The sequence below is a fragment of the Punica granatum genome, chromosome 1 (assembly GCF_007655135.1).
Source record: "Punica granatum isolate Tunisia-2019 chromosome 1, ASM765513v2, whole genome shotgun sequence".
Classification (NCBI taxonomy): Eukaryota; Viridiplantae; Streptophyta; class Magnoliopsida; order Myrtales; family Lythraceae; genus Punica; species Punica granatum.
Window position 1 is genome coordinate 5,705,852 of NC_045127.1, and position 25,719 is coordinate 5,731,570.

Genomic DNA, 25,719 nt, shown 5'->3' on the forward strand with positions numbered 1-25,719 from the left:
ACCGTAGTTAATTTATATTCGATTCGGTTAACCATAGTTAATCAATTTGAAGATATCGAGTATAAATCAAATCGAATTTATTGGAAAAACCGAATTAGTATATGAATTCTTTTGAATTAAACTTCTTTTTTAAATTTTTCGCCGTGTACTTTGGTGTTCGAGAAGCCGTTCGCTTGGGAGTATGGTGGTGGTCGGATAAGTGCTTTTTGTGGGTTTTAAGTAAGTAGCATTTGATAAATTTTTACAAAATCATGGTTTGGTTAATTTTAGCAATCGGAGCCGTGATTTTTTCCAGCAGGTTAATAGCTGCTTATAAAAACTATTTTCGCTTATTCTCCATTTCAAGCATCAATTTTAGTTTTAGTAATTTTAAATTTGTCTCCCAAACATTTTAGCATGTTATAAAATCGGTAATTATTTTTCAACAAGAGTATTTCGGCAATTTTTTACATCAACAACACTACTCCCGAGCTAAGTCCGACTAATCTAGTCCGAGCCACCAGTTAGTCTATTAAGGAGTAAAATTCTTATATCGTAAATTTAATCGGTTTTATTGCGCCATTCTTATACAGGTCCGGTGCGGAACCGATTTTAGTTTTCTGTTGCGTTTGGTTTCAAAGTAGAATTTTAAAATCAGATTTTAATTTTGAAAAAGAGTGGTATAAATGGGACACACCGTTTGACTTTGTATAAGTTATTTTGTTTCGTTATTGAAAAAGAGTAGTATAAATGGGGCCTACTTGTTGACTTTGTATGAGTTATTTTATTTTATTGTGAGTAGAATTATGTTAAAGTTGTGATTTCAAAATAACATTGTGAAACCAAACAAGCCATTCTATACTCTGCCATGCGTGAGACACCGTTAACCTCAGCCGAACCGGGCCAAATTCCTCATTCTGAAAGCGGTCCGGTTCAACTTCCGGTTAATCAACGTCCGTAGATCCGACCCGAATAAATTGCCGGTTCTCTGACGGGTTTCTTGTCAGGTCGATGTCGTGTTCAGGGAGTCAAACCCAAAGCTCAATTTTCAGGTCACTTGCCAAATCCACACTATATTTATAGCCAGTAAACACTCAATCAATCAGCAAATCTAAGCTTGGGGAACAAGAAGAGACGGACAGAGGAGGAGGAAGATGAGGATCACTGTAATGACCGCCGACGAGCAGATCATCTCACTCGACGTCGACCCTCATGAATCCGTAACAACCCCCTTCTCCTCATGCAACTAACCCTAGATTTCCTGCATGACCCCGATTGTATCTGTTTGCTGATTGGATGAATCCATTCAATTCATTGCAGGTCGAGAACGTCAAGGCTCTGCTTGAGGTGGAGGTGGGGGTCTCGTCGATTTACTGCCCAATGCATGAATTTTTTTTGCTTCCGAGCAGCTTAATTGCCTGCATTTTTGTCTAAATCGTCGCATTTTGCAGACCCGCGTGCCGCTCCAGCAGCAGCAGTTGCTCTTCAATGGGCAGGAGATGAGGAATTCTGAGAAATTGAGTGCATTAGGTGTTAAAGATGAGGACTTGGTGATGATGGTCTCTGGTGCCCCTTCCGCTTCGAGGTAGATATGCCATTGCTTACTTGTAGACTAGTGTGGTGGGATGGGCTGCCTATCGCATTGCATTGAAAACGTAAGCTACTACAAATTAAGGAGAATGAGAATGAACCGTACCGCATTGCGGATTCTCTGCAATTCCCAGCAGGTTAATTGCGATGATATGATTATGCGAGCTAGCCCAGTTATTATTACTTGTATCTTATGATTAACTTTTTTTTGTATTGGTTATCATGCTATGCCTGCCTCCCTAGTTAACATACATGTCCTGTGCATTTGAGCGTTTGTTGAGGTTGGGCCTGTCCAACTTCAGTTAGTCGTGAGAATTTTTATGTTTGAAACTCGGGATTGAGGAACATTCTTCATGCTTAAATTTGGCTCAAAAGAAAATGTTAACATGCTATAGATTGCTTGGTTAATCTTATGGAGACTTAAAGTCAAGCATAATTAATCTTACTAAATGATATTAATAGTAGGTTCAAACTAAAATTAAAATATGCTTAGTTATTTGTTGCTGATGTACATCTCTCTTAAAAAGTTTCGACAAAATAGGGAATGGTGGCATATTCATTTGAAAATTAGTTGTTGCTGATGTTCAATTCTTCAATGTAAGTAGGCATAATCGAAGTCTGTTACACCCAGAAGTAATTTTCATTACTTTGATTGTAATGATGCTGCTAAATGAATATGAAAAGCATGTCGGTGTCTAATTTTTCACTCTGCCTATGCATACCGTTTGCACTGTCTTGGTCTTTGTCGATTAGTTTCCCTCCTTTACCTCCAAGAATATTATTAAGAGGTTTTCATTTGTTTCTGACAATAGTTGTTGAATTTCAGTGCAGCATCAAGGGACTTGGGCTTTAACCCTGATGGATCTGCTGTTAATCCAGCAGCTCTTCAGCAGCAGCTTCGACGGGATTCCAATATGATGGCACAACTCTTTCAGGTAAAATATTTGATATTTCCAATGAAACTGCTTTTCATTAGTATCTGCGAGTATGATAGGATGAAACAAATGATTTAACTAGTCACTTTGATTCCTTAAGATTTCATTCAAGTAATGACTGTTTATCGCTTTCCCTTGAAAGGATCTCACTGCTATTATGCTCTCCATTTCTTCTTCCCTTGAAATTAATATTACTGTTGCCAGGTTTGGGAGTGATATAAGTGTTATAAACATGCTTAACTCACCCATCAAGTTGTATTGATACTGCAAAATGTAGAGTTACTCAGGCACGGCTGATAAGTGCATAGTTATTCCTCATGAAGTTTCTGATTCGTTGAGCATTACCCTTTTCTCACCAGAGTGATCCTGAATTTGCCCAAGCAATTGTTGGCAATGATCTTGATAGATTACAAAATGTTCTAAGGGAGCGACACCGCCAAAGATCGGAAATGCGACGCCAACAAGATGAAGAGCTTGTTAGTAACCTGATGCACGCTCTCTCTGTGTTTATCAGTAATTTATGGAAGATCCTGAATATTTCATTTAGATCCCTGGTCTCACTACTATGATGTTGCATTGTTATTACCTGAACATCTTGGTAATCGATAGCACAGTTAGCCGCATCAACTTCAATTTGTCGATTTTGCGTTTGATCAACTATACCTTGCATGTCCTGTTTGTAGGCTTTGCTGAATGCAGATCCTTTTGATGTTGAGGCCCAGAAGAAAATTGAAGCTGCAATTCGTCAGGTCACTTATCACTGTTCACTGTCAGACATTTAAGTACAGACTATAGATTGACGCGTTTCAGATTTTTATTGATAGTTTTTTACACATTATACTCTTGCTACAGAAAGGGATTGATGAGAATTGGGCTGCTGCTTTAGAATATAATCCTGAAGCCTTTGCCAGAGTGGTAAGCGTGCTTGGCATTTTCTATAAGTTTTTGTGATCTTAGGACCAATGTTCGGCCTAAAGTTTGAGCTAAACTTCTCCAGATTATGCTCTACGTTGATATGGAGGTTAATGGTGTTCCTCTGAAGGTACCCTTGCTTTTGGGTTTTTTCTTTGCACCACAATGTTAAGAAAGGTTGCCTGCTGACAGAATGTATCTTTACGGTCATATGATTTCCATTCCTTTCAGGCATTTGTTGATAGCGGAGCACAATCAACAATTATATCAAAAAGCTGTGCTGAGCGTTGTGGGTATGTGCGATATCTTTTCCTTATTTTCCATCAATTTTCGTTGCTTTTGTGCCAATATTATGATTATTACTACTGGATACAATCAATGTATATGATGTATTGTAGATGTGCTACTCTCATTAGGAACTAAATAACCCAAAACTTGAATTTTTCTGTTGCAGTAATGTACTGTCCGTATAGGACCTTTTAATTTGCTTTCAAAACTTGCATGTCTTGGCCTGGTTAGAGATAAGTGGAGGTTCTGTTTCTGTAATCGCCAAAGTAGACATCTTATTTTTCATTATAGCCTTAGAATTTCTGCTACACCATTTTGCCTTACCTGGCAGATGTGTCAGTGTGATAAGAAAAAATTGTTAGATATATTACTCATAGGAATTAATTGTGTCTATCGGTTAGGTACAAGAACTACATGGATGCTCAATAGATATCAAGAAACTTTTCCTGAAAATGCACGTTTTCCAAATATCTGTATTTCAATCAGCATATTTGTGGTTAATGTGATTTGGATGAGGTATTACAGTTTGGTCAACCATCCCTTAGTTTCCCTTCGGGTATTGCTGGTTTCTGAATGTAATGAACTTTGGAGCAGAAGTTCTTCAATGCAAGGTTATCTTAAGAGTGATGTTCTTTGGTGGAAGTCTGATGTTCCTACGGTTTCTTGGCTCTTGCAGATTATTGAGGCTTTTAGATCAAAGATATAGGGGTATTGCTCATGGAGTTGGTCAATCTGAGATACTGGGCAGGATACATGTTGCTCCAATCAAGGTACCGACATCAAACCATATACATCAAAGATCTTTTGCATAAGTAATATCTATCCCTTCAATGAGTAATTCTTATAAGCAGAGCAATTAAGATCTAGTTTGCTGGATGCTGACTGCAAATTTTAATTAAATTTTTGTCCTTGTATTATGTAGATTGGGAGCATATTTTACCCATGCTCCTTTTTGGTGCTGGATTCCCCCAATATGGAATTTCTTTTTGGTCTCGATATGCTTCGGAAGCACCAGGTAGCATTCTCATCCATCATGCATCTCTTGAGCTTTCTCATCCAAGTTACCATACTTGAATCATTGATGATATTGCTCGTGACTATGCTATTTTGTGTTTGTTGGTTGAGTACATGATTTAGCTGCTGTATCAAGATATTGCCTTTGTGATTACTAATTAATGCAATTATATTAACATCATCTTTTTTTTTTTTTTCCTTTTTTCTTTTTCCCAGTGTATCATTGATTTAAAGGACAATGTATTGAGAGTTGGTGGGGGAGAAGTCTCAGTGCCATTTTTGCATGGTATTCCCTTTTTTTTTCCCTTGATGATGTTCTTAATTGCTCTGTATCTTCTTCTATTTCTTGGATTTCTTTTGGGCAACCTCCAGCAAGACCTAGATAATAATATAATTACTTTTCACAGAGAAAGACATCCCGTCCCGGTTCTTGGATGACGAAAGGCATGCAAAACAAGCATCCAGCTCTGGAGCCCCTGTGAGTATTCAATACAGGACTGAAAACATATATAATTCTCTCATATGGGAGCCTATGTGCTTTTACAAATTATGTTGATTCACTTACTTCTGTTTGTCTACTTAGAATATGCAGGGTTGAGTTTTATCTATTTCAGTATTGAGTGCTGTGTTCTTAGCATGCAGCCTCTTTCAGCTTTCAGAATATTAGAATATGGTAGATGTTCTCTGGCTTACATGGTGAACTAATCTGTATTTGCAGGCGGCTTCAGGAGCAATAGATAATAACACTAGTGGCACTCCAGGCGGTGGATCTTCTGGTTAGTCTCAATATCTTTAATTGTAAATCACTGAAAGTGGTAATGGCATTCCGAACCAATTTGGTCTTGTTAAATGGGAAATGCTGTCCATGGGAGTCCTCTTGTCAATTTTTTCACTGTAAAATTTCCGAGCTGTTTGTTCTGTTTCAAGTTCTGCTTTCGATGTGTATAAAAGTGTGTGTGTGTGTGTGTTTTCCGAGCTTGGCTACATGATGTTCGTAAACTGTCGGCAATTTTTTTGATTTGTTTATGTTACTCTATCTTCTTTCTCATTTTAGTTGAAAACCAAGTAAGTGAAGGGAGACCAGTGTTGTGTTTATGGGACTTGTAATATGATGACTGATTTATTTTTTCGGTTTTCCAATTTTTCAATGAAAGGATCTCAAGTCTTTTGCTGAATAAATTGGGGAAGGGACAAATCTGGGAAGCATCGAACTCCTACGATAGAAAGTCCTACACTTTCATGACTAGCAAAGTTATTAATATGGATGCTGACTGTCCTTTTGTGTTTTCTTTTCTTTTTCCGTGCGTAAATGTGCAGGGGGTCCACGTGGTGATAATTCGCAGGTAAATGGTCCTTGACATGCTGTTTCATTTTTAGGTGTTGGGAATTGGATGTTTTTGAACAAAATTGCATGGTCACTTACCAAACTACAGTTTAAAATGCTAAAATGATAAATGAAGTGCATTGAACGGTCCATTTGGCTCTGAAGATAGAACAGGTAAATTGCCTGAAAGTTAGTTGATAATTGGAGGAACCGAAACCAAAGGGAAGAGGGAGATATCTTAAAAGAGACGTGATCTAAGTTGGGTAGCAGTATATATTATAATATGGTCTCTCTTGGTAAAGCTGTTCTCGATATTCCTGTTGTAGGGAGCCGAATTCGAGGCGAAGGTGGCAAAGCTTGTGGAGCTAGGGTTTGGGAGGGAGGCCGTAGTACAGGCGCTCAAGCTATTCAACGGCAACGAAGAGCAAGCAGCTGGGTTCCTCTTTGGGGGCTGAAGGTAGTAGCCCCCTCACAGCAAAGCAGACGCATTTATTTTCAATTTGGATCTGAATTTCATGTTCTGGGGGGTTTTATCTTTCATATTACGAAGCAGAAAGGTGTAACTGGAAAGTATATTTGATTCTTGATTCTTCTGAAAACAGTTGCAATTGTTGTGCACGATTCGGGTGAAAGATCGAACAGAACATATGACGTTATCCTTTGTGAGCAAAATTTCCTAACAATTTTCGCGCTCTTGTTGTGTCAGAGCTGTTGACGATTTGTTAAAGAGTGTGAAGAGCAACGGATGAATCTGTTTACATGGAGGTTGTGCTATAAGAATTGCAGATATAAGTTTTCAGTAGATTAAGATTTTATGTATTATTCCTTTTAATTTTGCTATAAAACTTACCTCAACTACCAAACGATGGGAAAATCATCTGATAAGAATTTTCATAAATAAAACTCACATGGTATGTACAACGTGCCGACAAGCTTTCTAGGCTCATGTGGCATGTAAAATGTGCCTCGTAAATGGACAATTATGAATCACGGTCGAACAGTTAGGATTGTTTGGTATTTTCTCCATCAGTTCCGACTATTCCTACCCTTCCCTTAGTCTTCCCGTCTTCCGCCTTCATCTTCTTCTTCCTCCTCCACGTTCTCGCTCAGAGTAAAATTTCTGTTCTTTTGATCATCTTATTTATCGTGTTCGATTGCTCTCTTACCATCATGTTTGGTAGGCAGATATGAAAGAAATTAACTAACGATGTAAAACTTACATGATGGTTTCATTCCGAGGGGTGGATAACTGGGAAGATAGTGGAATCACAATACCAGATGTTACGTGGGATTTCTGCGATATCTATAATAAAAATGGAATCGCAATACAAAATGTGTTCCGGGAGTCCATTCCTTAGGTTTTCTACATTCTTGATGATCGGCATGCATTCGATCGAAGGATGGGGGCTCCCTATGCATTTGATCTAGGTCTAGTTCGATCCAATTCCATCATCGTTGCACCAGACGTGAAAACATTGTCTGCTTTGGTTTAGTAACAGATTGCCTTCAATTAATACTCACAATCAAATGAGAGCATGCAAAGTTCACAGGAAATGGGTCAAATTGAGAATTGTTCACCAACCCTTTTATTATTAACATCTAAAAATGTAAAAATTGACCAATAATTCACCCTTTTCCCCCCGCCAATGGAAATCAATATTTGACTATTAATCCTCTAAGGCAAAATATTTACCAAAACCCAACACGAACATCCAAAGCACAGTTATGGGACTAATCTATCTCTAACCCCCATCCATCATACGTGCTTCACAGTTATGGGACTCCTCACGACATGCCCTTTCCCGTCCGACCACACCAGCTCCCCGAACACGTAGTCCAGGGGCTTCTGGGGCTCTTTCGGTTTCAGCACCACCTTGAATGTCTTCTCCTCCCCAGCCCTCTCGAACGTCAGGACTGCCGGGCTGACCTTGACTGACACTCCCACTGGAGCCCTGACACGAGAAGTGTATGTGCCAGGAGGCCCCACGTTCTTCACCCACCGGTTGACGACGATCCCCTTGTCCCCGAGGTTGGGGACCGTGATCGAGGGGTAGTTGAGGTCTGCCACTCGGGCTTTCTCGGGGCATGCGTAGGTCTTGTTAGTGAACACCGCTATCTGGCTCCTGTTGTAGCCCTCGGCACAGAGCAAGTTGACATAGTCGTCGACTGACAGGTCGTAGATGAGGCCTGGGTCCATGGCCCGGTTTGGTCTTATGTGCCCGGAACCATAGTCGAATGGAGTAGCTCTCTTGAAGGACGCATCTAGCATTGTCTCGTTGTTGTTGTTATCTCGCGTTCTGGCTGCAGATGGAGCATGGAATACCGCTGAATTGTCATGAAATTGTACGCATAAGGGAAAGTTATCGAGTGAAGTGAATCCATGTGTTATACCGGTGGTCATGATTGCGGATTTAATCGCTGAAGGGCTCCAATGCGGGTACATGGTCTTCAGGAGACCGACGACACCAGCAACGTGAGGGCATGACATTGAGGTACCCGACATCGTGATGAAAGGCGTGCGGCGCTTGTCGTATGGTTGGTCAGTCGGGCTTGCTGCCTTCGTGAATGCAGCGATGATGTTTGCCCCTGGAGCAGTGATATCAGGCTGAAAATAGGCAATGAACGGAAGATGAGACTCAGCAACAAATGCTTTGGCACGTGAGAATGAAAAATGGAATGATTTTATAAGGTAGTTCCAACCCAACTAACGTCCCATTTCATCGGTTGGCAAAATTCACCTTGAGAATCCCTTCCTCGATCATGTTAGGTCCCCGAGATGAGAACGAAGCCATGAACGGTGCGGGCTTTATCCCTAGTTCTGTCTTTACTCGGGTTATGTAAGCCATCGCAGCCCTGGGAGATTCATGGAAAGATTTCCTTATGTTTCTAGTTTTTCGGAGGCCGGAAAAGAAAATCGTAAATAAAAGTGCTTTGATGCATTGTAGAATTTACTTGTTCGATTTGATGTATGCATAGAGTGCTTGCCCATCCTCGTAAGTGATGTGCGAAGTTGGAAGGACATGCGCATCTGCAGTGATATCGTTCCCGTTCGCCTCATCATTTGCCAAGACCATCCCGACAGCTCCAGCTGAAGCAGCATTCTGGCCCTTGTCGACCCTCGCGTTATCTCCCCGGAGGCAGAGCAGTATCTTCTCCTTTGCCTTCTGCGGATCGAGGGTGCCCTCCTTGCAAAGATCACTGCACAATTTACACAGATTTTTTTTTTCATGTTGGAACGGTACGCGAATCAATCTACCACATCCAACAGCCGATATAATTTCTTGCTGCACAAGTAAAAGAACCAGAGAAAGGTCGAAGGCTCACGCGTCTACATCAGGAGCACCCGGAAGTTTAGCATCCGCAGCACGGATGATTGGATAGAACTTCTCTTCTGGCAAGGCTTTATCTGAAAGGCTTGCACCCTACAAAGATATGTCGATATGTCCTTCAACTCGATCATGTCAAAGGCGATGTCATTACTGGAAGGGCAACATACCTTGAAGTGCATCTTTGGGCCAAGCGAAACGTAGCTCGTAAACTCTCGGTCGATCGTGCTGGCCCCCACGGTGATCAACCAGGGGCTGGCATTGGAAACGGTGGCAGGGGACGGCCCAGAGTTCCCTGCAGAGGCAACAACCGTGATCCCGCTCTGGACCGCGTGAAATGATCCGATGGCTATCCCGTCTTCAAAGAAGTCAGCGGGATCCCCTCCGAGCGACATCGATATCACATCCACCCCATCGCCTATGGCCGCATCATAGGCTGCAAGGATGTCCGCATCAAAGCACTCATGGCCATCTATCGGTGGCCCGCACACCTTGTAGGCTACAACACGAGCCCGGGGCGATCCTCCCTTGGCAGTCCCCTTGCCTTGACGGAACACATGGGCCCCCTTGACAAAACTGCCCCCTGCTGTGGAGAGAGTGTGGGTTCCATGACCTTCACTGTCCCGCACCGAGTTGAAGACCAAGCTGCCGGCATAAGCAGCGTACCCCTGGTTGAAGTACCTCGCGCCGATGAGCTTCCTGCAACCAACATTAATCCATCAACCGGAAAATACACCTAGATATCATATTAAACCATCGAGAAATGAAAGATCATTTTAGTTAGGCATTTCTTCTTCCTAATAAATCTGAATCATGGACATTTCACGGGCAATAGGAAAACATATAGAATAGGGAATATTAATGCATCATAGATTAAAAAATTCAAATAATTCCAAAAAAAAAAAAAGAAAATCAATTCCATAAAAAAATAACAAACATTGTCTATTCATATATGGCTAAAGTTTAGAAGAAATCCTTTGAGAATCTCATATTGGTCCCCTCGTGAAACTCTATGCAGCATAGCCATCAATTCAGTTGCAACTTTTTTCATGTACTATTGTACACACACATGTATATATATATATATATATATACATATATACGCGTACGTATGTATATGTGTGTATGTATAATGTTCCAGTAAATTATTAGGTCAGCCTCAATGAATTTAATTCAGCAATTGTCTTTTCTCAATTTGGAAGAAAAGGAGAACCATCGAATGAGCTCAGATCTTTGGGGCCAAGACATTGGATTAATGTGAATGGAAGAAGAGAATGATATAAAAAGGAACGGACCTGTTGCAACGGAACCCGTCTGTAGAGTTATGCTGACAGATTCCCCGCCACCTCGATGGGACCGGTCCTATCCCTTCGTCACTAAAGCTCTTAGATTCGGGCCAGACGCCTGCATAGAAAGATTTCAAAGTGTTATTAAGAGAATAAGTTCCGTTCAGATCAAGTGAACGTTTATTATATAAGACAATCACTTTGAGGGGCGAGATTAGAATCGAAAACGATGTTTTACGTAACCGGACGGACCCACGAGAGGATATGCTTCAATGGAATGATGATTGATGAGCATTCTATTGACAGATGTGAACAGTGATCCACAAATTCCACACGCACAAAAAAAGAGGAGCCAAAAGCACTTGTCGTAGGTCAAGATTTGTTTCCTTGGGGGTCCCTTCTCCTACTAATGATTTACCATGTAATAACATCATTGCTCTCATAAAGAATATTTAGTGGATTCATTCATGTAATGGATATACCTTGAGAAAGTGTCTAAAAAGCATAAATAACACAAAAAGAAAAAAAAAGATTTAAAACTAATTTTTTTTTCTTTAGGCTCAATTGGATTTCCAATAATACCATCAATGCCAATTATTCATAATGATAAATTATCATTTTTTTGAGTTTCCATCAACCTACTTTGTGTCCAGAGTCAATGAAAGAGCGAATATTATTTTCAATCAATAAGTTGAAAGATTTCTTGTGATCTCACCGTAGAGGTAAAGACTATAGCAAAAATTATCTGAAATACAGATAATATAGTTTCCAACCTTTAAGATATATCAAGGTTGTGAAATCGCATGTAAGAAGACATCATTTTGCAATAAGCAACTTATTATTTACCCATTCAGAAGAAAAGGCAACTTGATAAAATAAAAATAATAATTTAAAACTCTTGACTTTTTAAAGTAAATTAAAAATTGTGGAAAAATGCATTAACAAATTTTCTCCATATTTATTTATTTTTCGGTGGATTCCATGCTCTTTTTTTTTTTGGTTACTGGTTAATTTCAGAAGATGCCAATCTGATCATGTGGTCAACGCAAGGAATTAATAGTTGACCGAGCAGAGTCATGGTAGTCAACTACAGAGATTCAGACCAGACGGACATCAAATCACATTCCAAAAACACATGCAGATAATGCAAAGACAGCAACACATGAAAGTCCCGAATGATGAAGTTCGAGAAATTCGGGAAATCGGGAGCATTTGTTATCGCTAATGGTCCGTATTCGACAATGGTCGTCTAGTTTAGAATGACTCTGAACCACTATACCCCGTTAGATTCGAAGACAAAAAGGATTTATCAATCACCTGTGTCAAGGTTGGCAATGATCGTGTCTTCTCCATATCGTGCCTTGTTCCATATCGATTTTGAAGGAATCGCTCCATCCCTTTCTAATCTCATGAACTCCCATGACCTCGTCGTGTGCAGCTTCCTCCCCTTGCTCGGGAAAACTGATATCACGTCTGGATGCTCTGCTCTTACACAGCCATAAGTCCATCAGAAATCTCACCCGAACGAAAACTAGTCTCAATTGATAAGTTGATGACATATCGTGATCTCATTGAGGGGGGGAAAAGAAAATCTTGCAGTGGAGGGAAAAGGAAGCTCTAGGATCGCATAAGAAGTTCCAGGAGGCTTACTCGCGATCTCCCCAACTTGGTCTTCTTCGAGGAGCGCTGCGAAGCCGTTGATGCATCTGGTGTAGGAGTAGAAGATGGAGCGCTCCGCCTTCTCAGTGCTGCTCGAACGGGCATCGAAAACTGAGCCGCTTTGAACAAGGATGAATTGTAATGCAGGGACTGATTGACATTGAAATAAATATACCTCCCGAGGAGCGAACCAAGTAAGCTGTAATGTGAGTTGGTGGCGCTGCCGATGTCGGCCGATGTGGGGTTCGTGCCATGAGAGTGCGATCCTAAGTACACGATGTAAGGCTACAGCAGAGCAGAGTGATCAAAGACACAATGATATGAGAATTTGCAGAGATTAGATTGCATTGCAGGTGCCGAAAGCGGAAAAAGGAAACAACCCAGAGAATTAATTGAGGAACCGAACGAAAACAAATCCAATCCCGATAACATCATCATCACCATCATTTTATAAGCAAGCAATCAATAATAGAACATTAAAAAGCAGTGCCTCCCTCACCACCCCCAAGGGGTAAAAGAAGAAGAAGAAGTGAACATTAGCTTTGCTTTACCTTTTTCAGGGCAAAGGTGGGGGTCTGCAGAGCAGAGGAAAGCAGGACAAACAGCAGAAGCTGCAAATGGGATGAAACCGAAAACCCCATTACTGCCTTTGGCTCAGCTGCTCTCCGCAGACTGCCCTGCCCACTGTCTGTTTCCTCCAAGGATTGATGAAGGAGGAGGAGGAAGAAATGAATCCTCTGTGATTTTAGCAGCAGCAGCAGCTAATGGTGAGCCTTTTTAATGGAGGAAAAGGGGAGGAATGAATTTCATTCATGTCATCATCTCCGAACGGATGAATCTCTCTGTCGTCTATGGTGGAAGGAGAATGAATTTCATCTCATTATGGAATGAATTGATTCTGAGGGGAGGAAAAATAGGAAAAAGAAAAAGATTTAGCATTTTGCAGCATTTATTTGTCAGTTTTGGGAAGACTCAATTAGAGCCATTGCAGTTATGGTATGGTTGAGACTTTTTGATTCTTTTTGGTCATTGACCGTAATACTATTTTCCCTTTTATTCTTTATTTTATAATATATTTATTGTAATTTTATTACAGTATTGGAACCAAAATCAGTGGAGATCAAAAGGGTTTTTTTTTTATAGGAGAATAATTCGATCGGGACATCACCTGCAGATCTTTTCCTAAAAGAACACGGCCTTTCTTTCCATGTCTGATGATTTCTCGCCTGTCACTCTGTTCTTAATCTTCTTCTTTTTTTTTTTTTTTGCTACGGTCTGCAATATATAACACAAGAAGGAAACAGTATATATCCATGCAATATATCTACATATGATATGTCTGTGTCCTTTAATAGAGGGGAAAAGGAAAAAGGAAAAGAAAGATAATTACATGATATGATAGGCCCCCTGTGAAACTATTGGATGGAGGGCATGATTGAGAGCTCTCCGTGGATTAATTTCAACATATTCTAGCTCCCAAACTTCTGCCAGGCCATGTCTCGATGTTCTTTCATCGAGACATGATATCGGCAGAGTAAAAGGTTGTTAATTCACAAAATATAATGTTGTGTCAGCCAAATTAATCCGACGCCAAACTTTACCTAAATAAAGTTCATAAAAATCTCCATGAACCCGACAATTTATGGGGGCTATTAAGTGTGTAATAAAGAGTAGAGCATACGAAAAGCATTATCAATTCTTTTTTAGAAAAAAAAAATAAAAGAACAAAGTTCATGAATAACCTAAAGAGTTAGGAATGGACTGAGGGGGTTAAGGGGATCTTGAATTTGATATTATTATTCGATTTTTCATAAAATTTATTATATGTTCATCCCCTAGTTCAGAAAATTTACCATCCTATCCTCCCCTCAAGCGTCGACCCTGGTGAAAAATGAACTAAAGGGGGAGGAGAACAATGTAATAATGGATGCATGGGTCCAGTCCACGTAAGCCAAGGTGGTAACGTAATGATTCAACTGGTGACGACGTTACGATATATATATATATATATATGTATGTATATATGTATGTATGTATGTATACGAGATATTGGCATGGATTAAAATGTGGGTAGTGGGAGGCAGTACAGTGGTATGCACTGAATATGTTCTGTAACGATCATTGGCACTTTGAAGAGGTTTCGACTTTTTTTTTTTTTTTTTTTTTTCTCTTTGTTCGTTCATATTATGGATGCTTTGCTTTCGACAGACTTTTGATTGTCCATCTTTTTGTCTGTCAAAACTTCTATATATGCATGAAACGAACTGAAGTTACGTTGATGATCTAATACGAGTGACAACTTAACTACGCGGAGAGGACATCGATTCGTTCGGGTAATGCAGAAGGGAGGATTACGAGGAATCGATGAACCGACCAACGGACTATATAGTGTGGAATCTAATCGTTCCATGCAATTGTTATCGGTGAAGGAATCAATCAATCAATCAATCTCCATTCCTTTTTCATTAATCATATAATATAATTTCCTCTACCAAATATGAACTTCGGACTTACCTATTGGATCAAGGGAGATTCGATTTCTCTTTACACTTCCCACTTAACATAAATAAATTATCGATTAAATGTGGTCTTCCTTGACTTCTAGAAATTAGAAAATGTAGCATTAATTCACAATCACTGTAAAACAATTATGATTTGGTCAGAGGAAAAGTTGCCCATAAAAATGCGAAAAATATTAAAATATGTTGTCATGCGGATGAGATACCAGAATTAAAGTTCGATTTTTCACGTGCAGCTATCCTATAGTCGCGATATGCCACCTCTTTCAAACTAAAATTGGGCCAGCTTAATTATGTTATATTTCCTAAATTCATTCTTCCCTAGCTCATCACTGATTTCTTAGCATAATTAAGGTGTAATTGTCGGAAAATCATTCGTGAAAAAAAATATTCATCAATTATAGAGAATTCCTGCACACAATCGGTCCTAGCTCGTTATAAGCAAACCGGCCTTTCTAAGTTTCTTTCTTCTCGATTTTTCATTTTCGGTAGAGTACGAGACAACGAAGTCCAAATAATAATAAAAATGACAAAATGCAGATCAGATTTGGGATTTATATACGGTGCCCGGAATAAGCGGTCACACGCCATAGTTATAGGACCAAAAAAATGCACGCATGCTATAAAAAGATGCATAATCCATCGAGCCGATTAGCGCATAAGTTCTCCTCCCTGAATATATAGCAAACCTCGGATACCAATCTCCGAATAGGATTCTTTCCAACGTCGACGACTGCTAAGGTATCTCGAGGATTATTTTTTATTTTTTATTTTCCAAAATGTTTCCCCAACCATCTCTATAATTATAAACATATTTTCCCAATTGAGAGAAGTTGCCTAACATGGTCCGGTAGACTTTCCTTTTCTGTCTAATGTAGCGATTAATGCGTAATTTCTTTAGGACAAGTCAGACAAATATTTTAAGAAACTAACTATAGTGGATTGGCAGATAAATAAATAAATTGAAGTTAATGGTGAAGTTAATGGTGACGGAGGTAGGAACAATGTGCGGGATTCTTGTAGAAGATGGCGACAGGGGGCACTGTTCAGATCATTAGGAGTACAAATAGTGTTATGTCCTGCCAGCAGACGCCACAGTATTGGTCTTTTGTTTCTGAGTATTTTTGGAACATTTGTTTTTGGCAATTAGTGTATTTGATTTTATTGCTTCCAATTTCATGCACACAATAAGAATGTATGGCATTATATATGGAAGAAAGTTAATTAATACAATTAAATTAGGAGCTGGCTATAATAAAGTCTCTTAATATTCTGCTGGTCCCAAGTTGAATCAAGTCAACTTTCAATCCTGAATTAGGGGCGTCCAATCGGTTTCCGAATTTTTATCCATTTCATCACGTAAGACAATTTAATCGACTTTTTTCGTTCCAAAGTGCACCGATCTCCCGAGTAATAAGCACAAGCACAGGTTTATTCGTGTAGGGGCCGCGAAGAACCAGAGCCCAAAGTGCGACAACCAAATAATGATGATAAAAATGATCAAAAATAAATTCATTCAAACTGAGATTTGAGTAGGGGCCGCGCGAACGCAGGCCCCCTCTTCCACAAATTATGACGTAGGCTCGACCGCTTGGGCCGACCTTAGGCTGTCGCCCCTTCAAAGTGCAATGAAGGTCTCCAGCCTAGGCCATGGGCCTTCTCGATCGCCCATCGACCCCGTCCAGGTAAGTATGTTGCCCATAACGCTGAGGCCTGCTTTTATAGCCTCCTCCTCCCAACTCCCTTGACAAGCTCTCCGGTGTGGGACTGACTGTTCCCTGCCTTCCTTCTTTCATCCTTCGTACTTTCTATTTCACAAACTCCAACTATAATGTCCAATTTTCATCTTTTCCACATTTCTCTTCTTTCAATTCTTCGGTAGTTAAGCTTATCTTTTACACTAAATTTGAATAATCACTTGTAATGTTGTACGTCTCAGCCTCCCTTACATAGCATAAGAGGTAGTGAGGTCGATCTCACCTACTGCGAAAATTCTAAGGAGGCCACCTCTCACTTGCACCATCGTGCACGATATGATATGCATCCAATCATATGAGAGATTGAGGGAGTCCATGGAGTCAGAATTAAACCTGGGTCGTAAAAGAAAATGCGGAAAATTTTCAATCACGTGATTGGATCTCCAGTCCTATTTTGTCTTTTTTGAGCGTGTCGTACTTAATAATGGCAGCATCCATGATAATATTTCCTTTATATTATTTCAATACCCTTAAATCAATCATTCCATCTAAACTGAGATGAAGAATTTGAAGCACAAAATGAAGAGAGAATAAAGAGTCATTTAACTTGAGGATTGGGTAGGGGCCACGCGCACGCAAGCCCTGCTACCACAAATTATGACGTAGGCTCGACCATCTGGGCCGACCTTAGATTGGCGCCCTTTCGAAGTGCAATGAAGCCCCAGGCCATGGACCTTCTTGATCGCCCATTGACCCCGTCCAGGTAAGTATATTGCTCGTTCAGCCGAGTTCGAGTTTTATACTCCCCTTGGATCAGCTTCCATGGTCGCCCGATGTGGGAAACTACAGGATTAGGAGCAATTGAACCAGCTTTTGTCCAACCTGCTTGTTATTAATATCAGTGGCAATTGAGAAGGCCCATTACTCTCATCAAAGGGCTTAGTTCAGCCCTTGTCGAGTTTAGCCCATTTAAAAGCCCATTGGGTCGCTTGGCCTAACAGATGCAATAGTACCGAGTAGAGGGGGAGCGAGAAAATTCTATTTTGCACCATAAAGTTTGATGCTGGGATCATTACGCTCCCTGAAACCTACTCATATGCCAAAAGGGGAATAATAATAATAATAATAATAATAATAATAATAATAATAATAATAATCATCTCACTTATCTCATCAACTTAACTTTTGATTGAAAGGTTTTAAAGTCGAACAACCTCGATTAATTTTTCATTAGCTCTTCGTGTCATTAAGAAGCAGAATAATTTGATTTTAAATGATTTCTTACAATCCGTTTGATTTCAGAGTTAAAGTTTTGAATTTGTAACTGTGATTTTAATTGTAGAAAATGACAAATAAAATTAACCGTTGTGGACTCCATCTGCTTTGATTGTGTAAATAATTGATTATAATGAGATTGTATGTTTTATAATTTGTGGGGTCTATCTGTTTGACTTGGAAAAAGTGTATTTTGTTGCGTAGTGTGTTGAGTTAAAGTTAAAATTAAAATTTTGAAATTTAACTTTGAAATCAAACAAGTTTATTAATATCTTAATTATCATATTATAGGAAGACAAAACAAAAAGTCTAATGATTCTCAAAAACTACTGATGGCTCGACCAACTTATAAGAGTGAAATATTTCTTATCGACAACTCGATCACGTTACTATCGTAATGTTTGCGAGTATATTACGGTTTCTTAGTAAAGTGTGGGTAGCGAATGGTACAAACGTTGAAGTTGAGGGTGGAAATCGAGAATTTCCACGAGCGAAATCTTCCACCGTAGGCCAAGGAGGAATAGGATTGCACTTGCAGGCAGGCATCGACCTCTCCACCACGGGAATGACCACGGGAACTTCGCTTGCTGCTCGGCTGCTGTAGACCGACACTGGACGGGACTCTCCACCATCTCTCCTCTCAGCTCCGTACCTCTCGTTCCCCTTCGACGATCTCAGAAGCTCCCTGTACGCTTTCGGCTCCTCAATTTCTCCGTCCTGGCATCCGATTTCGTCCCGCGTTCTGGGAACTGTTGTCAGTTAAATTTCTCAATTCTCGTCCAGAGGTTCTTCTTGTCGTCTCCTCGGCATATTGTTGTTCTGTTCTTAGGAAAAATTCGGCCTGTTGACAATCGAGGCTGCTGGTTTTTGGTTTTGGTGAAGCTGTTGATGCCGTACTGCTAGGGCTTGAAACCTGAAAGCTTGTCCAGTCCAGGTAAATGACTTATTCGACAGTTTCATTCTCAAAATTGTATCAGTTAATGTGTTGAATGTTATGGTTTTATCGTGTTATGCTGCTTGAGCTGATTCCTATAACTGTTCTTGTCGGTAGGAATGCCGGCGACTGCTGTGTTCAAATCTAATTCCCTAGTTGGTCGAAATTTTACGTAATTAAGCTTTGATTATTGGCAAGTCCTTATTTCAGTGACTAGTTGGTGATGGTCTATGTGAGTGGCTTAATAAGTCTTTGCTTTGGTTGCAGTCTTACAGATGAGAGATGTTATGTATTATACTTCATCGACACAATTTTTGTCTTCCTTGGTATGCTTTATGTGATCGGACTCTGCCCATTGGCTCCTTAGGATCATGTCTTGATCTGACCGTATTTTACTTCTATAATGAGTGATAAAAAAACCAAATCTTCTTCTGATTATTTTTAGCCTTCTTGCAAGTATCTGAACTTAGTTATGATATGGTATTCATCCTTATTCTTTGCAGAGATTATGAAAAGTATCCGAGACTGGGCGTTCTCGCAGATTTTGACCAATTCGTTGGCATCATCTATACCGTTATCTTGTAGTAACAGGTTTTTTAATCAGGAAAAACCCAACGAGGAGCTTGGTGACCAAGGTAGCAACTTTTCCTTTTGTAATTTTGAAAGTGGAAATGTTACTTTTTTTTTTCTTTTCCATTTTTTATCTTGGGCCAGTTGCTCCTAAATCAGAAGAAGTAGTGCCATGAAAGCGGTCTTTCATTTGCTGTGGTATCTGTTTAGAAAGGATTTATATCATGAACTCAACTCTGTTTCTTTGAGCCGGCTTCTTCATTTAGATCTGCTACTTGCAATTTATGCATGGTTAACTGGAGAAACAAGACTTAACTAACAAAAAAGATATAAAAAGACACTTACCCCCTAAAAAAGAAGATATAGAGAAGATAACACGAAGCCTGACACCTGAGAATCACGTAATCATCAAAACCTACTGTCTAGAACACAATCATGTATAGTATAATTTTCACTGGATGAAATTCTTTTCTGTTGATCAACCTCTTGCTTCAGTTGTAGAATTTTACTGCAATAAGGTTATTAACTCGAAAAGGTTTCATTTTCCTCTTATTCAAAGATAGTCTACAGAAATTTCATCAAGTTGTTGTCTTCTTTATTCGTTTTGTTTGTTCTAGCTCTTAAACACCTTTGAAGGCCTCTGGTTTCTGTGCTCAAGACCTTGAGATATTTTTTAGCTTTTTTCACTATTTACTTGAAATCTTCATTTAGTGGTTATGACACGGATCGCACATTCTCTTTCTGCCAGCAGATTCAACTGATGCAGATATTGCTGATCGACCATCTTCCCGTAGCCACACTCAGGAGGTTCATCATCACTCCTCACAGCAACATGAAGTTCTACTCAGAGGCAATGAAAACCCTCAGTCTAGTCCCATTGAGCGTAATATGACTCCATTGTCAAAGATTGATGATCTCCAAGTCAAGCTTCTGCGACTTCTTCTACGTCTGGGCCACTCACGTGACAATCTTCTGGTGGGAAAGGTTTTGTACCGAATGAACCTGGCAGCCCTATTACAAGAAGGAGAAGCAGATTCCAAAACACTGAAACTCAGACATGATCGAGTTAGGTCTCTAGCAGCTGCAGAGGAGGCTGCTGGCTCCCCTGATTTGGACTTCTCGATCAGAATACTTCTCCTGGGGAAAACAGGGGTTGGCAAGAGTGCAACAGCAAATTCCATCCTTGGTCAAATGAAGACAGCCACCAGCGCTTTTCGACCAGCCACAGACTGCATTCGAGAGGTGTCAGGAACTGTGAATGGGATCAAAGTATCTTTCATTGATACCCCTGGCTTCTTACCTTCTTCTGCAAGTACCATGGGAAGAAATCGAAAGATTATGCTCAAAGTGAAGAAGTATCTCAGGAGGTCGCCCCCTGACATTGTTTTGTTCTTCGAACGCTTAGACCACATAAATGCCAATTACAACGAGAACACCCTCCTGAAGCTTATGACCGAAGTATTCGGTAATGCCATTTGGTTCAACACAATCCTTGTCATGACTCATGCTTCCTGTTCACTTCCAGAAGGCCCTAATGGGTATCAAGTCATGTACGAATCTTATGTAAGTCAGTGCAGTGAGTTGATTCAACAGTCTATTCATCAGGCTGTGGCAGACTCAAGACTTGAAAATCCTGTACTGTTAGTTGAGAATCATCCTCTATGCAAGAGGAACTCAATGGGACAGAAGATTCTTCCTAATGGGCAGGCTTGGATATCTCAATTCCTATTGTTATGTGTCTGCACGAAAGTCCTGAATGATGCTAATAGGTTACTGGAATTTCGTGAGAGCATTCTGTTGGGTCCACCAAGTGCTTCCAGACAGCCTTCTTTGCCTCATCTCCTTTCATCTATTCTGCGTCATCGTTCGATGCTTAGTAGTGGGGAACCAGACGAAGAAGTCAGTGAAATTTTGATTTCAGAAAGTGAGGAAGAAGAAGAAGAATATGATCAGTTGCCTTCAATCAGAATCCTGACGAAATCACAGTTTGAGAAAATGACTGAGTCACAGAAGCAAGACTATCTAGATGAGTTGGATTATCGGGAAACTCTCTATCTGAAGAAGCAGTTGAAAGAAGAGCTTCGCAAGCAGAGAGAGCAGATGCTTTCGAAAGTGGATGATACGATTTCAACCCTGGAAGATAATTATGAGTCCTCCGGGCAAGCATCTATGGAGCCAGTTGCTCTACCTGATATGGCAGTCCCTCCAAGTTTTGACTCTGATTGCCCTGTTCATCGATACCGTGGGCTAGTCAGAAGTGACCAAATTCTCTTGAGACCAGTTCATGATCCTCATGGTTGGGATCAGGATGTGGGTTTTGACGGGATCAATGTGGAGACATCCACTGAGATAAAGAGGAATCTCATTGGCTCAGTCATGGGACAGCTGAGCAAAGATAAGAACGATTTCAGCGTCCACTCCGAGTGTGGAGTAGCCTACAGAGCTCTCAGTGGGCCCTCTTACTCAGTGGGTCTCGATGTCCAATCAGCCGGTGGTAAAGATTTGATCTGCACGGTTCGAAGTGGCGCAAAGCTGAGAAACTTCCTGAAGAAGCACAATGTTGCTAATTGTGGAGTTTCACTGACGTCTTTCAAGAACAAGTACTATTTAGGTGCCAAGATAGAGGATCAGGTTTATGTCGGTAAGAGGCTTAAATTTGTAGCAAATGCGGGTCGATTGGGGGGGCCTGCGGGAAAAGTGGCATATGGTGGAGGTTTGGAAGCTACTCTCAGAGGGAGAGATTACCCAGTGAGGACGGATCACATGAGCTTAGGGATGACAGTCTTGTCCTTTGACCGAGACACAGTGATCAGTGGTAATTTAGAGTCTGAGTTTTGTTTGACCCGAGATACCAGATTGTCCATTAGCGGAAATCTGAACAACCGGAACCTAGGACAGATATGCATAAGGACGAGTAGCTCGGAGCATATGGAAATTGCTCTGATAGCTCTGGTTTCCATCTTGAGGGGCCTCTTTTGTAGAAAGGCCCATATGTCTGATATCGTGAACAGCGACCAATGATTTGGATGAAGATCTAATGAACTGCATCAGGAGATAACAGCTTCAGCTTGAAAAGGTAAAATTCCGGCTATAGAAAGGGTAAAAGGTCTGCTTCCAATTTCGATTCACTTGGAGGCAGTGCTGCGGTTCTTAGCTCTGGGTGCGGAGAGGTTTTATCGATTTGACTTTCAACAGTTTTCATAATTGCACAGTAGAAGGAAACCTTGGGAAGTGAATTTTGGGTTGGGTAGTATCCTGTACAATAATAATTCGACGAGAGATTCTTAAACCGCGGTTTTTTTGTTGCTGTAGCATCGTGGTCCTTTTTTTTCTGGGGACTATTGAGACATTTGAAAAGGAATATATATTGTAAGCTTGGTGAAGGTGCAGTGGATCGAGATTCTTTCTCAAGGAAAACAACTCCCGTTTCCCGTAATACCCGGTTCGGGCAAATGGGTCAAAAAATCCACTCAGCTCACATGCCAGGAAATGACGTGATCTTGAAGAGAAGCCAGCAAGTATGATCTTATTATGATGTTGAAGACAAGCCAGCAAATATGATCTTATTATGAATTGTACGATTTCCGTTGCGTTCCTTGCCGACATATCCTTGCTTATGGATGCAGCAATGACCGTCCATTGAATACGATGTAGCGGAGCGGCTATTACTCCATTTGGGTTCTATTTGAGAACTTGGGATCAGTGCTGCAGTATAAGTTGCTTGATGTGCAAGCTCACTGCAAGTTCATGGAATGTGACTGGAAGTGGGAGTGATATATTATCAAATTGACAGAAAGGAAAACACAGCAGATACGGTTCGAGACGTAATCTTAACGGAATGAAACATAAACAAAGACGGGGATGGTAATAATCCGCCTCGTGATCTTTGTTACGAGACAGTATTAACTATGAAGACTTCGTAAATGGTAGAATGAGCAAACTGTCTTTGTCGGAGGAGGTGGACTACTCGAACCATGGTTTCCGAGTCCACCCGGATTACAACTTCAGATCGGGTCTGCAGTCACTGAGATCTAGCTGTTACGTTTCACGATGCCAAACCAAATTGGCCCCAATCGACACGCGAGGAGCTATATAATAATCCTTACACGTATGATTTGAGACTGTAAACTTGTTCATCGGATTTTCCGGGTCAGGAAGTAAAATCGATACGGCTCCTACGGTTCAATGTTGCAAAAGAGTCTTTGTGATGGTAGCAGCCATCATCCCATAGGATTCCATAGGAGGAGATGAGAAGGGAGGGGGCAATAGGCCACAATTAATGGATTGTAGTGTTCGTAAAGGCAACGGCACACTTAAAAGACTTGGTTTCGGTCGGTCCTCTGCCAGAATGGCGTTTTCCCTTCCCCTGTGCGTCTGTAAAGGGACGTAATCAGTAATCACCATTAATAATAGTAAGAAAAAGAAAAAAAAAAAAAGAATGTTAACAGTTAATTAATTAATTGATAGTAATAAAGGAGATATTAAAAAAACAATTGTTTTGATTATTAATTGTTATTATAATTTGGGCTGCGTAATTGACCAGGAATTGCATTACAGCCCATAATGGGAGGGGATAGGATAGCGTGGGAATCCCTTCGATTTGGTCTTTTCTAACTCAGCCCATAATTGCTCGGGTTCTTTTTTTTTTGGGCAATTATCAAATAAATGAGTAATAATATATATATAATAATTATATATACTTTTTTCGAATAAATAAGGAAGGAAAAATATAATATAATATAAATAAATTTGATTCAACCAAGGCAAGGACGCGGACCTTTGGGCTTAGTAAGCCGTGTTGGGATCCGCACGTGTAAGCTCCACGGACTTTCAGGACTCTGCTTTCTCTCATCCTTCCCTTCCCACGTGCGCAGCCCAAACCCTGCATGACTACATATACACACACACACACACACACATGCTTGTCCTTTCCCATCTTAGCTTTATCTCCTTGTTTGCTTGTTCAATGATGTGTTCTCATTTCTCATAGATCTGAGAAATGATTTAATCATGTTGTACTCTTACAATTTTACAATATTAGGAGTGCTTATAATGGGCATGTAGTAGATTATATTATTTGTTATATACATCTGTGTATTTTGATTGGTTTAAAGCATTATTCTTAAAATATATAATAATTTTTCGAATTGATTCTATACACATGCCCTGACTAGTAAGTGATTCTTCCTTCGTCTATGTGATAAAAAATGTTCATTTCATCTTTTCCCCTTTCTGATGTTAATATTTATTTCTTATATTTGGGCATTGTTATTTACTTATCTTACTGAAATATTGATTGATTGATTATCTGCATGTGAACTACTCTAAGAGAAGAATTAGAAAAGGCCATGTACCCTTTTAATAGATGCAACTATGCATGTTTCTGCATTTTCAAATCGAGAAAGGAAACATGGAAAATCTTAATTAACAATTGATTAAAATAATTAATTAAAGGATTATTTTAAAATAGAAGAAGAAGAAGAAAGAAGTGATCATGTATCACCTCGGATCCCTCATGAGGAAGTCTCTATTCCCTTATGACACACGAATATCCGTGCCTTCAAGCAATTCAGTGAACAGATTAATTCTCCTATCCCCATGCACATTCAATCACACACAAATTAATACACACATACATGTATATACGCACAAAATTATATAGTTCACTCTTTCTCATACAGTCAATACATATATATATATATATATATTTCCAATTGGCACTGAATTTGATGCGACGAAGACGCAGACTGTATGCATTATAAAAGTATTTCACACATGGTGGATTCATTCAATTGATTAATTAAGGATCGACCATCTGATCTCTAGCTTTATCGTTCGCTACAGCTGTGTATGTGTGTGTTGATGTTAATTATCCAGTAACTAACCAAACTTGACCTTTTATTCTTCAATTTATAAAGAGTCTAATTCATTATTATAATTGTTAATTATAATTATATGATAATAACGTGTTAATATCCTCTAAAGGGGTTTTCTTTATAATCTAGTGTAAATATGGACGTCTATGTATATAAGCAAGCAATTGATATAGAATTGAAAGAGAGAATTAGTCGTTCTTTTTAATAATAAAAACGGAAAAAGAATTTCTGACAAATATGGAATTAACCCCATCTATAATTTTATATTCCTCAGGCGATCTGATATTTTTGACCACATTTTGTTTGCTTTCTTCCTGATAATTGTAAATAAATAATACATAACCAAATCAAATTAATGTAAAGGTTGGATGTCGACAGAAAATTGAGAAGGAGACGAAGAAGAAGAAGAAGACGACGAGAATTTTGAAATTTATTTTAATTAATTAATAAGAAGGAATGAATAATAATGGGAAAATGACATGAATGAATGAAAATTAAATTGACAGTTAGGCAGGTTTTCTTCATTGTAATGAGG

At 39.8% G+C, this 25,719-nt stretch overlaps 3 protein-coding genes, 1 non-coding gene and 1 pseudogene across 11 annotated transcripts; 2 read left to right on the forward strand and 3 right to left on the reverse strand.

Annotated features, from left to right (window-relative positions):
• Positions 1–1,015: 1,015 nt before the first annotated feature.
• On the forward strand, positions 1,016–6,800 carry LOC116192823 (protein DNA-DAMAGE INDUCIBLE 1). Its single transcript, XM_031521488.1, has 16 exons — positions 1,016–1,199; positions 1,300–1,332; positions 1,431–1,564; positions 2,396–2,504; positions 2,864–2,980; positions 3,188–3,253; positions 3,357–3,419; positions 3,502–3,546; positions 3,648–3,709; positions 4,381–4,474; positions 4,627–4,719; positions 4,935–5,004; positions 5,126–5,196; positions 5,437–5,494; positions 6,036–6,061; positions 6,369–6,800. Exons 1-16 carry the CDS (start codon positions 1,134–1,136, stop codon positions 6,495–6,497), a joined length of 1,236 nt encoding a protein of 411 aa, XP_031377348.1. The 5' UTR covers positions 1,016–1,133; the 3' UTR covers positions 6,498–6,800.
• Positions 6,801–7,605: 805 nt separating this feature from the next.
• Positions 7,606–13,263, reverse strand: LOC116190447 (subtilisin-like protease SBT5.4). Its single transcript, XM_031520157.1, has 11 exons — positions 12,865–13,263; positions 12,489–12,598; positions 12,305–12,402; positions 11,972–12,136; positions 10,664–10,772; positions 9,539–10,067; positions 9,367–9,464; positions 8,995–9,240; positions 8,781–8,895; positions 8,434–8,647; positions 7,606–8,343 (listed from the first exon to the last, which is right to left on the reverse strand). Exons 1-11 carry the CDS (start codon positions 12,952–12,954, stop codon positions 7,799–7,801), a joined length of 2,319 nt encoding a protein of 772 aa, XP_031376017.1. The 5' UTR covers positions 12,955–13,263; the 3' UTR covers positions 7,606–7,798.
• A 3,101-nt stretch (positions 13,264–16,364) lies between these two features.
• On the reverse strand, positions 16,365–16,525 carry LOC116193340. Its single transcript, XR_004154252.1, has one exon. It is a non-coding gene; the product is annotated as a U1 spliceosomal RNA (small nuclear RNA).
• A 622-nt stretch (positions 16,526–17,147) lies between these two features.
• On the reverse strand, positions 17,148–17,300 carry LOC116193355 (annotated as a pseudogene).
• A 989-nt stretch (positions 17,301–18,289) lies between these two features.
• On the forward strand, positions 18,290–22,691 carry LOC116211644 (translocase of chloroplast 90, chloroplastic). 8 transcript variants are annotated; one of them, XM_031546150.1, is made up of 5 exons: positions 18,291–18,491; positions 18,634–18,738; positions 19,006–19,064; positions 19,242–19,373; positions 20,057–22,691. In XM_031546150.1, exons 4-5 carry the CDS (start codon positions 19,247–19,249, stop codon positions 22,327–22,329), a joined length of 2,400 nt encoding a protein of 799 aa, XP_031402010.1. In that variant the 5' UTR covers positions 18,291–18,491; positions 18,634–18,738; positions 19,006–19,064; positions 19,242–19,246; the 3' UTR covers positions 22,330–22,691. The 8 variants fall into 8 exon arrangements, with proteins under 8 accessions (XP_031402025.1, XP_031402010.1, XP_031402018.1 ...); XM_031546158.1 differs by having other exon boundaries at positions 18,687–18,738; XM_031546117.1 differs by having other exon boundaries at positions 18,291–18,738.
• Positions 22,692–25,719: the final 3,028 nt, after the last annotated feature.

Coding starts and splice junctions, on each gene's coding strand:
- LOC116190447 (XM_031520157.1), bottom strand. CDS start 12,954: ATGGGGTTTTCGGTTTCATCCCATTTGCAGCTTCTGCTGTTTGTCCTG. Junction 10,773..11,971: donor CATTGCCAACCTTGACACAG/GTGATTGATAAA, acceptor CTTTCTATGCAG/GCGTCTGGCCCGAATCTAAG. Junction 9,465..9,538: donor GCCCAAAGATGCACTTCAAG/GTATGTTGCCCT, acceptor ATATCTTTGTAG/GGTGCAAGCCTTTCAGATAA.
- LOC116192823 (XM_031521488.1), top strand. CDS start 1,134: ATGAGGATCACTGTAATGACCGCCGACGAGCAGATCATCTCACTCGAC. Junction 5,495..6,035: donor TCCAGGCGGTGGATCTTCTG/GTTAGTCTCAAT, acceptor GTAAATGTGCAG/GGGGTCCACGTGGTGATAAT. Junction 6,062..6,368: donor CACGTGGTGATAATTCGCAG/GTAAATGGTCCT, acceptor TTCCTGTTGTAG/GGAGCCGAATTCGAGGCGAA.
- LOC116211644 (XM_031546117.1), top strand. CDS start 19,247: ATGAAAAGTATCCGAGACTGGGCGTTCTCGCAGATTTTGACCAATTCG. Junction 19,374..20,056: donor CGAGGAGCTTGGTGACCAAG/GTAGCAACTTTT, acceptor TCTTTCTGCCAG/CAGATTCAACTGATGCAGAT.